We start from the raw sequence: 13,689 nt of genomic DNA on the forward strand, positions 1-13,689 counted from the left end.
GAAAAAAAAAAAGTTAAGAGATCAAAAAAATTGGAGAACCAGCAGTTAGTGTAATGGCTATGCAGCTGGACTCCCACGTAGTTGACCATGGTAGTTGACCATGGTTCGCGTCCTGGACCCGGTGGCTTAAAACTCACGCCAGGCACGTGTGCGTGCGTGAGTGCCCAAGATCCAGAGAGGAGAATGGAGGAGAAGGGATTGCAGCGTGACCATCCCCCCCTAGGGGGTGATTTCTCGCTTTCTGTCTCTATGTCTCTCTCTGTCAGTCTGGCAAGCACACGCACCCTATAGTGAAAACCTCTCAAAAAAAAAAAAAATTGGAAGACAATTTATCATAGTAATTTTAAAATGGGTTGGAATCACATATGGCTTTGAAAATCTGCATTGACTACTATTTGCTCTGTGATTTTGTACATATTAATCTAAACCTAAATTTCCAGCGCATTCTAGGGAGTAACAAAACTTATTTAATCAGTTGAGAAAATTGAGTATAATGAAGAAGAGCTCAGCAGTGCCTGCCCACCAATCACAATAAATAAGAGCTAGTAAAACTTGTAGGTTTGTAAAGTGTTTAAAAAGACAATTCAAAGTATTACATTTTATGACAAAGGTAAATGCTGGAATAGTTTTATTTAGTTTTTACTGCACATTTTAAAATAAGAGCTTTAGGGACCAGCAGATGGCATAAGGGCAATGTTGCTGAACTCCCATGTAGTCAACCATGGTTTAAGTCCTGGACCCAGTGGCTTAAACTCACGCTGGGCACGTGTGCGTGCATGCCCAGGATCCCAAGAGCAGAATGGAGGAGAAGGGATTGCACCATAGCCATCCCTTCAGGGGGTGATTTCTCGCTTTCTGTCTGTCTTTCTGAGGAGCGCACATGCCCTATAGCAAAAACCTCTCCAAAAAAAATTAATAAATAAGAACTTTAAGGGAAAATTTTGTTTCACAAACTATTATGTGATATTTCAGCGTCAATATTTTTAGCAGTTTATAGAAATGTGGAACAAAGCTTAATTGATACTCGGATTTCCTTGAGCCAGAAGACTTGATTTCTCCATTTTTGTGTCCTCAAAAATCAAACTGTGCGGGAACCAGCAGTTAGCATAATGGCTATGTCGCTGGACTCCCACATAGTTGACCGCGGTTCGCGTCCCGGACACGGTGGCTTAAAACTCACGCCGGGCGTGTATGTGTGCGTGCCCAAGATCCTGAGAGGAGAATGGAGAAGGAATTGTGGTGTGACCATCCCCCCTGGGGGGTGATTTCTCGCTGTCTCTATGTCTCTGTCTGGCGAGCGCACGCGCCCTATAGCAAAAAACCTCTCAAAAAAAAAAAAAAAATCAAACTGTGCCTGGTGAATAGTGATCTGTCACTAAAGGTTTATTGAGCATTAACATGGCAATAGTGGGAGAGGGAAATCCCTTGAAATAAATCTTAGCTATATGCTCAGGCAGGAAAGCACTTCAGTCATCCCGGTATTAGCCATAAAAGAAGGGAGAGAGAACATGAATACAATTCTTGTGTGTGCATGAGGCCCCAATCCCAAGAGGAAAATGAAGAAGGGATTGCAATGTGACCATCCTCACTAGGGGTGATTTCTCACATGCCCTCTCTCTCTCCTGCAAGCATGTACACCCTGTGGCAAAAATCTAAAACAAAACACTCTTAAGTATTACTCCCAAAACATGGGAGGTTTTCATACACTCACACCTAAATGTGAATTCACTACTGAAACTTCAAATGCTAAAGAAAATAATATAGATGTTACTTCATTTACAAATTCAGAAACTGATGATCATCAGGGTAACGATTTGAAGTTCAAGCAGCTGTTAAGTGGCTGCGCTATAGCACAGATTATCAAACAGGAAGCCAAAAGTCAAAAAAGTGAAGCCATGATGATGCTGGATTCTAAAGAAAGAGTAAAAATAAGTGGTTGAATGCAACCCAAATTAAAAATTTGATGAAAAATTTGCTCCTGTCTATCAGAAGATATGGAAAGCCACTATTTCATATAATTAGGACCTTTGCTAATGGCAAAATGAACTATAATCGCAAGACTGATTAACGTAGCAATGGACACAAAATAAACATCCACTAACTATCTGTTCAATTAGTGTGTATTGCTTCTATACTCTTTTGTAAAAAGAATTATTTCTTTAATTCCATGTGTTGTTATTATTTTTTAATTTGACCTGAGAGAGACAGAGGAAAAGGGAAAGCGAGAAAGCAAGCCACCAGGTCCAGGACTCAAACCATGGTCGGCCACGTAGTAATCCAGTGACTTTAACCACCATATCACCTGCCAGCCCTCTATACCCTTTTAATTAGCTATAGCTAGAATTTAAAATGCTATACCTGACTAACCATGTCACTAGTTTATACAGCCCATTAACGTGAAAGAGGTTTATTTTTTATCACATAAGTTATGGAAAGAATGATCTGAATACAAGTATACATTTGAATGCAAATAACCTTAAGAATAACTTGACTGCCAAGTTTTAGAAGAAGAGGATAACACTGAGATAATTATTAACACATAGTAAAAAGAGACAATAAAAGGAGGGTTTTTTTTTATTCAAAGGTATAACTGGATAAGTAGATTTGTTTAAAACCATTCTTGTGAAATACTTTTTAAAAAAATACGACCAACTTCTTTGCAAATAGCAGACACATACCTCAACTATGATGACCTAATTTTTGGTGGATAATGTACATGATTAGGCAGAAATAGGCAAGCCCACACTGGTAGGTTAACTATCAAATACTCAGTCAAAACTTCGTTTGTGGCCTCCGCTTCTTGATCGATTTCTATTCCCACCCCTTCTTCTACCATCTTGTCGACTTCCTGACCGACTCCCCTGTCGATTCTGTCTGCCTGACCGACCACCAGATCGACCGCCTGATCGGCCCGATCGGCCCGACCGACCACCAGACCAGCCACTCCTCTGTCTGGAATTGGAAGATGTGTTTCCATCATAATATTCTTCAATTTCAGGTAATTTGGCTGGCACTGAGAGTATCCAGTCTGAATCATGCCACTCTGCCTGTTGGAGGAATTTAAAGAATTAATACAAATGCAAAATAGAAATCATAACTTAGCACATGATTTAGGAGATGCTTTTCTCATAATAATCTATCCATTAAATTCAGATTATCTAGAATAAAAATCAAAACCAGAAAGTGTGTAAGACAAAAATATGTTGAAAGCTCATTCCCTAAAGTTTCTAAGTATTAGTCTTAGAAGAAACTTCAGGCCCATTTTGAGACTAAATTCATACTCACTACATATTCTAAAACAGTACTATCTGGTTTCTTAGCATAAAGCAGATAGGTCATTAATAAGTAGTGCACTGTTTTTAGGAGTTAGTGGAAAAATGAAATTAAAGTACAAGTTTATTTTGGTGCAAAAAAATTGAAATTCATGCATAGTTTTCTCATAATATGCATTTCCCATTAATTTCAGAAGTAAGAATTAAAATTGCTTATGGAAGAGAGAAAACTTTTCAACACCAGCCTGTAACTGGAAAGCGTAGCCATTGGAAACAATTTGGTACTGGAATTAAGCAACTCAAGATATACAAACCAGAAGCTCATGAAAAGTACTGCTGAGTGGGGCCAACAGGTGGCATGCTGGACTCCCACACGGCGGATTGCAGTTGAGTCCTGGACCTGGCGGCTTCTCTCTCTCTCTCTCTCTCACTCTGTCCCTCTTGGGTCAAATTTAATAAATAAATAAATAAAGTTAAATAAAACAATTCTTAAAAAAAATATATTGCTGTGTATACCTTTTTATTCCCTAGATTTTGTCACAGGGCTCATGTGTTTGCCAGAGAGGAGAGAGAAGAAAAAGTCAGAGGGAATGTGAGAAATCACCTCCCAGGGTAGCTAACCTCATTATAATCCCTTCTCCATTCTCCTCTCGAGGTCTTGGGCAAGCATACACACAAGCACACATGCCTGGTGAGATCGGCAAGTCACCGGGACTAAACCAAGGTAAGCCATGTGGGAATCCAGCCATCTTAACCACCAAACCACCTGTTAGCCCAAACCACCCACAATCCTTTCTCCTCCATTCTCCTCCTGGTATCTTGGGCAGGCGCCCACACGTGACTGACCTGAGTTTCAAGCAACTGAGTCCATGGCTTGAAACAGCGGTCAACCACATGGGAGTCCAGTGACAACCACTACATGATTTGCTGGCCCTGACAGTCTTTAAAAATTCACAAGCTTTTCGGCCAGTCACCTTTTTAAAAAATTCATCTTAGAAACATATCAATGATTAGCTATACCAACATTCAAGGCAGTCTTGTTTGTAATGGAAAATTACTAGAAATAATCTAAATTTCAGAAAATAGGATATTGGTTAAGAAAGTTGGCTACTCCTATGGTAAATTATTAAGTAATCTAGGGACCAGCAGATGGCGTAATGGTTACACCACTGGACTCCCACATAGCTGACCTTAGGTCAAGTCCTGAACCCAGTGGTTTAAATTCACACCAAGTATGAGTGCATGCATGCCCAAAATCCTGAGAGGAGAATGGAGGAAAAGGGATTGTGGTGTGGTAAGCACCTTGGGGGAGGGGAAAATTTCTCACTTCCCATGTATCTCTCTCTGTCTCGGGGGTGGGGGTGGGGGGCACATGTGCCCTAAAGCAAAAATCTATTAAAAAAAAAAAAAGTAATCATTAAAAATAAGTTTGAAGGGACCAGCAGTTACCATGACGGCAATGTTGCTGAACTCCCATGTAGCCAATCTCAGTTCAAGTCCTAGACCCGGTGGCTTAAACTCACGCCAGACACGTGTGCGTGCATGCCCAAGATCCTGAGAGGAGAATGGAGGAGAAGGGATTGCAGTGTGGCCATCCCCCGGGGGGGGGGTGATTTCTCACTTTCTATCTCTCTGTCTCTCTTTCTGGCAAGCGTGCATGCCCTATAGCAAAAACCTCTCCAAGTCAATAAATACATAAATAAATAATGGGTTACATTTTAAAAAATAAAATAAGTTTGAATGTATAGGTGACACAAAAGAAATGTGTCAATATAGTCAGAATTTTATAAGATTTTGAAGACAGAATCATCTCATTCAATTCTCAAAATATGTATATAAATATGCACGGAGATGCAACCGACACATTTTTCACTGCAGGAATGAAGTGGACAGCTTCTTCAACAAATAAATTTTTTTTTAATAGGTTTTTGCCAGATAGCATGTGCACTTGCTGGAGAGAGAGACAGAAGGGAAGCTTCTCACTTTTCTCACCAAAGTGGCTGGCCATGCTGCAATCCCTTCCCCTCCATTCTCCTCTCGAGATTTTGGGCACTAACACACACATGCCTGGAGTGATTTTCAAGTCAAGAGGTCTGAGACTCAAACTGTGGTGGTCCATGTGGGAGTCCAATGCCTTAACCACTATCCCCCCAAAAGAAATTTTTTTAAAGAGAGGAGCAAAGGAAATATTATAAATTAAAAGAGCCTTAACAGGGGCCAGCAGTTGGCTTAGTGGTTAATGCACTGGACTCCCACATAGCCGACAGTGGTTCAAGTCCCAGATTTAGCAGCTTGAATTTCATGCCTGGTGCATGTGCATCCATGCCTAAAACCCAGGAGAAGGGACTGCAGCGTGGCCATCTCCCAGGAGGTCATTTCATACTCTCCCTCTCACTGTACACAAATTCTAAGGCAAAAAAAATAAAAAAAAAAAAACACACAAAAAAAAACCCTTAATGAATATTATATTGCAATGTGTGGACTTTATATTTTAAACTATTTGGGAAACAATATGGGAAATTCAAATAGAATATTGGATGATATTAAGGAATTATTATTTGGGGGAATATAATTATGGTATTATCCTTAAATTTTTCAAAGTTCTTAAGATTTAGATATATGGAGGGACCAGCAGGTGGTGTGGCAGTCAATGTGCTAGACTTCAACATAGTTGATCAGGGTTAGAATCCGGGACTTGGTGTATTCCTTTCTCACTTTCCCTGTCACAGTGTTTATCTGGCCAAATTAAAGTTCATTGATTAATTTAGTAAATTATACTTATGAAAAAATGATCTAGATAAATGGAAATATTTATGGTTGAAAAGACAGAATACCTACAATTTGTTTCAAAAGAATACAGAAGGGGCTGGCAGGTGACATGGTGGTTAGGGCGTTGGACTCCCACATGGCCAACACAGTCAAGTCCTGGATCTGGTGGATTGCTTTCTTACTTTAATTCTCTCATTTTGTCTCTCTCTGGAGAACACATTTGTCCTGTAGCCAATTGAAAAATAATGATAATAATTAAAAAATTAAATAAATAATTCTTAAAACCAAAAAGAAATCCTAAGGGGAAAAAAAGCCTTAATAAACATTAAATTCAATGTGTGAACTGGGTATTTTAAAATATTTAGGAAATAATATGGGAAATTCAATAGAATATTAGATGATATTAAGAAATTATTATTTAAGGTAGTATAATTATTGTATTATCTTTTAAAAATTAAGTCCTTAAGATTTAGATATATGGAAATATTTATGGTTGAAAAGACAGAATACCTAGAATTTGTTTCAAAAGAATAGAGTAGGGGGCCAACAGGTGGCCTGGTAACTAGAGTGACTCCCTCATGGCCAACCACAGTTCAAGTCCCAGACCTGGCAGCTTTCTACTTCCTCACTTTCTCTCACTCTGTCTCTATCTGGTGAGTACACATGCCCTGTAGCAAATTTAAAAAATAATAATAATAAAAATAATTAATAAAATTAAATAAATAATTGTTAAATTAAAAAAGAATACAGGAGTGGAAAGACTACAGTAGATGGAAACAGATATGAAACAAAACTAACTTTGAATTATTAATTGTTAAAACTGGGTGATAGGTGCTGGCATGTGTGCCCAAAATCCCAAAAGAATGGAAGAGAAGGGGCTGTGGCGTGGCCAGCATCTTTGGGGGATGATTTCTCACTTTCTATCTCTCTGTCTCTCCTGCCTCTCTAATGAGCACATGTGCCATATAACAAAAAATTTAAAAATCTCTTTTTCTTTTTAAGAGAAATTTTTGCTATAGGGCGCATATGCTCACCAGAGAGACAGAAAGCAAGAAATTACTCCCCAGGGAGATGATCATACCACAATTCCTTCTCTTCCATTCTCCTTCTGGGATCTTGGGCACTCATACACACACGCCTAGTGTGAGTTTTAAATTGCTGGGTCCGAACTTGAACCACAGTCGACTGCAACATAACCATTACACAACCTACTGGTCAACCCCAAAATCTCTTTTTTTTGGGAGAGGTTTGTGCTATAGGACATGTGCACTTGCCAGAAAGAAAGAGAGACAGAGAGACAGAAAGTAAGAAATCACCCCCCAGGGGGGATGGCCATGCCGCAATCCCTTCTCCATTCTCCTCTCGGGATCTTGGGCACGCATGCACATGTCCGGTGTGAGTTTAAGACACTGGGTCCGGGACTCAAACCACAGTTGACTACATTGAAGTCCAGCGACATAGCCATTACATTAATTCCTGGTCCCTAAAAAATCTCTTAAAAACAAACAAACAAACAAAAAACAGGTGATAGTACCTGGGGGTTCATAATGCAATCCTATCATTTTTAAAAAATGTTTCAAATTATTCATAATAGATGTTTAGGTTATGAAACAGAATAGATAAGCATTATTTATAAAGAAATTCTTAATTGATTTAGGCACAATAATGACATTGTGACTATGTCTTTCAAAAAACCCCTATCAGGCCAGCAAGTGATGTGGTGGTTAAGGGCGCTGGACTTCCACATGGCCGACCACACTTCAAGTCCCAGACTTAGTGGTTTACTTTCTCACTTTCCCTCTCTCTCTCTCTGTCTCTCACTCTTTGGTCAAATTTAAATAAATAAAGTAATTCTTATTTATTTATTTTAAAGTAATTAATTTTTTTGAGAGGTTTTTGCTATAGGGCGTGTGCACTCACCAGACAGACAGAGAGACAGAGAGACAGAAAGCAAGAAATCACCCCCCAGGGGGGATGGCCATGCCACAATCCCTTCTCCTCCATTCTCCTCTCGGGATCTTGAGCATGCACACACACGCGCCCAGAGTGAGTTTAAGCCACCGGGTCCAGTACTTGAACAGCGGTTGACTACGTGGGAGTCCAGCGACATAGCCATTATGCTAACTGCTGGTCCCAATAAAGTAATTCTTAAAAACAAAAAACAAAAAACAAAAAAAAACCCTTATCATCTCTCAATAAACATACTCAACTATTTAACAAATAAAATTAAGTACCTGTAACCTTTCAGACTCAGTTGTGGGAACATCAAAACATACACCCTAAAAGAAAATAAAAACATTATTTAGTTGCATGAACTGATTCTGATTAATAAACTCATACTTGCAGATAATCTTACGCTAACTTAAAATGAAAAAGATGTGTATCCCACAATGGCTTAGGATCACAACAGTTCATCCGTAACAATCCATGACAGACTGGCTGCCTATTTAAACCTGAAAGGTAACTAAACACAGTATCTAATGAGAATCTACTAGTACTACTACAAGACTCAAGTATGTTCTTAGAAGTTTCTGTAGATGCTATAATGTTATTTCATTTCCTGTGTAAATCATCCCCTTCTCATAATTTTTCTTTTAATTTCCTATAGGGCACATGGGCTCACCAGAGTGTGACAGAGAGAGGGGAAGAGAAAAAGCCACCCATAGTGGGAATAATCATACCACACTCAAGTTTATTCAAGAAATTTAAGGCCAGCCAATGGCATGGTGGTTGAAGCATCTGGATCCACGATGGCCAATTCCCAGACCCAGGGGCTTGAAAAACACACTGGGCACATGTGCATGCATAACCAAAATCCCAAGAGGAGAATAAAGGAGGGCTTGAGGTGTAACTATCCCCACTGGGGGTGATTTCTTACCCCACAAATTAAAAAAAAAATAAATAAATACATTAGTGCCTGAAAGCTTCTCTGCTGAATAGCTGCAATATTTTCCAGATGACTAGACTGGTATGTCCAAAGATGATTCCTTTATGGTCTTAGTTGCTAGTACACTGGAAGTTAATGTTGAAGTATGGCAGCTCATGTGGCCTATAGATCTTGTGATATTTTCTCTTGCCTCTACATATTTTAGAATATGCACATTTGTCTCATAGTTACCTTGACTTTTTCAACATATGTGATATTAAACATTCAGAGGTATTTCTAAAAAAACAACTTAGTAATAAATTCTAGGCAATAATGAACCTATATAGTAAAGTGAATAAACATCTTTTCTCAAAATCTTTACAAAAAATTCAAGTCACTAAGATTATTGAGTTTTGGGGGCTGGCAGGTAGTGTGGTGGTTAAGGGTGCTGGACTCCCACACAACTGACCACAGTTCAAATCCTGGACCTGGTGGCTTGTTTTCTCTCTCTCTCTCTGTCTGTCTCTGTCACTCTGTCTCTCTCTGGTCAAATTAAAATAAGTAAATAAAGTTAAATAAAATACTTTTTAAAAAAAGGTAACTGAGTTTGGACTTGGTATGTAAGTCTATGACAATAATTATTCAATTTGTATCCTTATCTTCATTAACAACCAATATCAGACTGCTTAAAAAACTGTATTATGGGACCAGCAGGTGGCATGGTGGTTAAGGCGCTGGACGCTCCTACATGGCCGATTATAGTTCAAATCTCAGACCTGGTGGCTTGGTTTTCCACTTTTTCTCTCTGTCTCTAGTCAAATTAAAATAGATGAATAAAACTAAACAAAAACCTATATTGCTGTTCTCCAAAATACAGAGCTATTTAACTGTTGTAATCTTAAGTTACTTGTCTCAGAGGATGATCACACAACACCATAAATAATATGCATGCCAGAGGAGAAATTTGGGTATTAGATATTCAAACTAAGCAAAATGACTTAGGACCTCTAGAGGAATGTTTTTTTTTTATAACTCCCCAAATATAAAACTAGAAACAATCTAATCAAGAGATGATTATACTCCAAAAAAGAAGGGAACAAAATCTGTTAGTCTTTATAAACATGTATAGTGCCTGATTAATGGTACTGTTTAATTATCCAGAAAAGCCTACCATATTTCCTTTCAGGAGGCACATTCTGGTAATTTGGGACACAGCATTACTACTCAGCTTTCTGTTAAGTTCTTTCCGAGCACAGCCGACATCCTGTATTTCTTCTGGGCTTTCCAAAGTCATGGTCACAAACCCCTTAGGGAACAAAATCACATTATGTTTAGAAAAAAATCAGTAACAGCAGGACAATGCCTAACTCTATAGCCCTTCATGAATTAACTGTGCGTTTCATTTCTCTTTTTAAAAAGTTTCTTTCATTCATTTGAAGGAGAAAGACAGACAAAGGAGTCTCATTACACCATGATTTTCCTCCCAGTGTTCCAGGTAGCAAGGGTCATAGGCATGCATGGTGTGTGAGGTCTACCTGAGATACGAAGCCAAGCACCTCATGTGGGTCTAGTATCACACAAAAGTGCCCTACTGTTTTCACAAGCTGGGCCTAACTACATTTCTTATAAGTTGACAGTATAATATGGCTGCTAAAAAAAGAACTTCTCTGGAACTACATTAATAAAATTAATGTTTATAAATCACTGAAAGTACCATTTTTCTATGCACTGCTATAAAGAATATATTAACTTGGGTCTAGCAAGTGGCATAGTGGTTAAGGCACTGGACTCCCACGTGGCCGTCGAACAGTTTGAGTCCTAGAGTCGGGCGGCTTGAAACTCAAGCTGGGCATATGTGCATGCGTGCCCAAAATCCCAAGAAGAGAATGGAGAAGAAGGGACTGTAGTGTGGCCCCCAGGAGGTGATTTCTTGCTTTCTGTCTCTTTGTCTCTCTCTGTCTCTCTGGTGAACTCACACACCCTTTAACAAAAATCTCTCTCAAAAAAAAAAAAAAAAGACTATATTAACTCTAACCATCATGCATTTTTTAAAAAGAATTATTTTATTCATTATTATTCATTCATTCATTTTGAATTTGACCAGACAGAGAGAAAGAAAAATGAAAAATAGGTTGCCAGGTCCAGAACTCGAACCATGGTCAGCCATGTGGGAGTCCAGACACCTTAACCATCACACCACCTGCTGACCCCTCTAACCTTCACACTTTAAGAAAAGCTAGAGCATCAGAGAAAGATAACAAGTGAGTAAAGAATTAAGAAAATGCTGGAGATCAGCAGATGGCATAATGGCTATGTTGTTGGACTCCCAAGTAGTCGACTGCAGTTTAAGTCCCAGACCTGGTGGCTTAAACTCATGCCATGTGTGTGCATGCCAAGATCACGAGAGGAGAATGGAGAATAGAGGAGAAGGGATTGCAGCGTGGCCATCCCCCCTAGGGGGTGATTTCTTGCTTTCTGTCTCTCTATCTGTTTTTCTGGTGAGCTCACACGCCCTGTAGTGAAAACCTCTCCAAAAAAAGAGAAAATGTTGAGAGTACAGTGTAGTGGTTAAGGCACTGGGCTCCCACATGGCCAACGATGGTTTGAGTCCCGTATCTGGCAGCTTGATTTCGCTCTTGCTCTCTCTTTTTTTTTTGGAGAGATTTTTGCTATAGGGTGTGTGTATACTTGCCAGAAAGACAGAGAGACAGAAAGTGAGAAATCATCCCCCGGGGGGATGGCCATGCCACAATCCCTTCTCCATTCTCCTCTGGGGATCCTGGGCACGCACGCACACACACCCAGCGTGACTTTAAGCCACTGGGTCCGGGACTCGAACCACAGTTGAGTACATGGGAGTTCAGCAACATAGCCATTATGCTAACTGCTGGTCCCTCTCTCTCTTTCTGTCTCTTTCTAGTTGAGCACATGTATCCTACACCAAATTTTTAAAAATAATTAATACAAAAATTAAATTAATAATTCTTTAAAGGAGTCAAAGTTTACATAGAGTGGAAAAACTTACAAAAAAGGCAAACTTCCTGAGGTTTTGAAGAACTATTACAGAAGTAAAACCTAGTTTTTCTGTAAAATTTGACAGCAAAAGGATCAACATGAAGAACACAGGGGATGCATACATCCAACAAATATTTATTTATGTCCCCTACATCTATGCCAGAGACTGGTAGGTGCTAGAGATTCAGCAGCAAATAGGCCCTTCTCTTCTATGGAGGTCACAGTCTAGGTGCAGAGTAATGAGATAGACAGTGAACAAAGAAGCAAACAGAATGTTAGCTAGAAACAAGCAGCTTGAAGAAAAATAAGTAATGCTAAAGATTAGAGAGTAAAGGGAGGAGTAAGCCATATTAGTGACTGGGTGAACTACTAGAGAGGAAAGACCTAGCTAATATGGTGACATCTGAGTACAGACCAGAATAAAGTGAAGGAAGAAGTCACATTGCTATTAAAGGAAATGAATATTCAAGACAATAAAGGTAACTGCAAAGTCCTCATCCAGAAGTAGTTTATGTTTGAGGGATAAGTACTGAGTTGTCAGAAAAGTCATGACGCATTTTTACATAGAAAAACATATGTCATTAGGGGCTGGCAGGTGGCATGGTGGTTAGGGGCACTGGACTCCCACTTGGACCACCACAGTTTGAGTCCCAGACCTAGCGGCTTGCTTTCCCATTTTCCCTCTCTCTCTCTCACTCTGCCTCTGCCCCTGTTGGTTCAAATTAAAATAACTAACTAAATATAATTTAATAAAAAATTCTTTTAAAAAATAGAAAGAAAAACATACATTATGACATTTCCAACAACCCAATAGGTGGGGCTGACTGAAAAAAGCAATGGGAGAGTGACACAGAGAATGAAGTTAAAAAGGTAGCAAGAGGAGGGGTCAGCCTACAGACTAGTGGTTAAGGAGCCAGATTCCATATGACCAAATGCAGTTCAAAAACACAGAAGGCCCATGTGCATGCATGTCCAAAAATCCCCACAGGATGGTGGGATGGAGAAAGGTTCGTGGTGTAACCACGCACAACTGCAGGGTGCTCTTCACACCCCCGACCCCCATCTTTCTCTGGTAAGTGCAGGTGCCCTCTGGCAATCTTAAAAAAAAAAAAAAAACTGTATCAAGAGAAAGATCCTGTAGGATATTCATAATAAAGACTTTGGATTCTGATTTAACCCCTAAAAATTTTTCTAACAACTACTATCCTGTTTCTGAGATATTTAGTCAGGGGACCAGCAGTGGCATGGTAGTTAGAGCAGCTGGATTCCACATGGCCAAACGTGTGGTTTGAGTCCTGGACTCAGTGACTTGAGTGCCCAGAATCCTGAGAGGAAAACTGAGAAAGAGACTGTGATATGGCCATGCCTCCTGAGGCAGTGTTCTCTCTCTATCTCTGTTCCTCTTTGGAGTGTGGTGAGGGGTGACTTCTGCTTGCTCACTCATTCTCTTGTAATTACGTGTGCCCTCTGGCAATTAAAAAAAAGTAATAGGGACCAGCAGATGGCATAATGGTTATGTCACTGGACTCCAACATGGCAGACTGTGGTTCAAGTCTCAAACCCATTGGTTTAAAACTCAAGCTGGTCACATGTGTATCCATGACCAAAATCCCAGGAGAAGGGACTATGGCATGGCCTTCCCTCCTTGGGGTGGGGGTGATTTCTTGCATTCGGCCTCTCGGTCTCTGTCTTTCCAGAGACCACATGTGCCCTATAGCAAAAATCTCTCTCAAAAAAAAAAAAAAAGACGAGGACCACCAGGGGGGG

At 39.7% G+C, this 13,689-nt stretch overlaps 1 protein-coding gene across 2 annotated transcripts in view; it reads right to left on the reverse strand.

Annotated features, from left to right (window-relative positions):
- Nucleotides 1-2,391: 2,391 nt before the first annotated feature.
- DDX50 (DExD-box helicase 50) overlaps nucleotides 2,392-13,689 on the reverse strand; it is a 41,286-nt gene continuing 29,988 nt past the window's right edge. For both annotated transcript variants that reach the window (XM_006148935.3, XM_027772042.1), the window contains exons 13-15: nucleotides 10,079-10,213; nucleotides 8,276-8,320; nucleotides 2,392-3,047 (exon numbers count right to left, since the gene is read on the reverse strand). In XM_006148935.3, the coding sequence (XP_006148997.1) occupies nucleotides 2,769-3,047; nucleotides 8,276-8,320; nucleotides 10,079-10,213 (459 nt within the window). In that variant the 3' untranslated portion in view covers nucleotides 2,392-2,768. The remainder of the gene's footprint in view (nucleotides 3,048-8,275; nucleotides 8,321-10,078; nucleotides 10,214-13,689) is intronic.

The sequence above is a fragment of the Tupaia chinensis genome, unplaced genomic scaffold (genome assembly GCF_000334495.1).
Source record: "Tupaia chinensis unplaced genomic scaffold, TupChi_1.0 Scaffold000250_1, whole genome shotgun sequence".
Classification (NCBI taxonomy): Eukaryota; Metazoa; Chordata; class Mammalia; order Scandentia; family Tupaiidae; genus Tupaia; species Tupaia belangeri.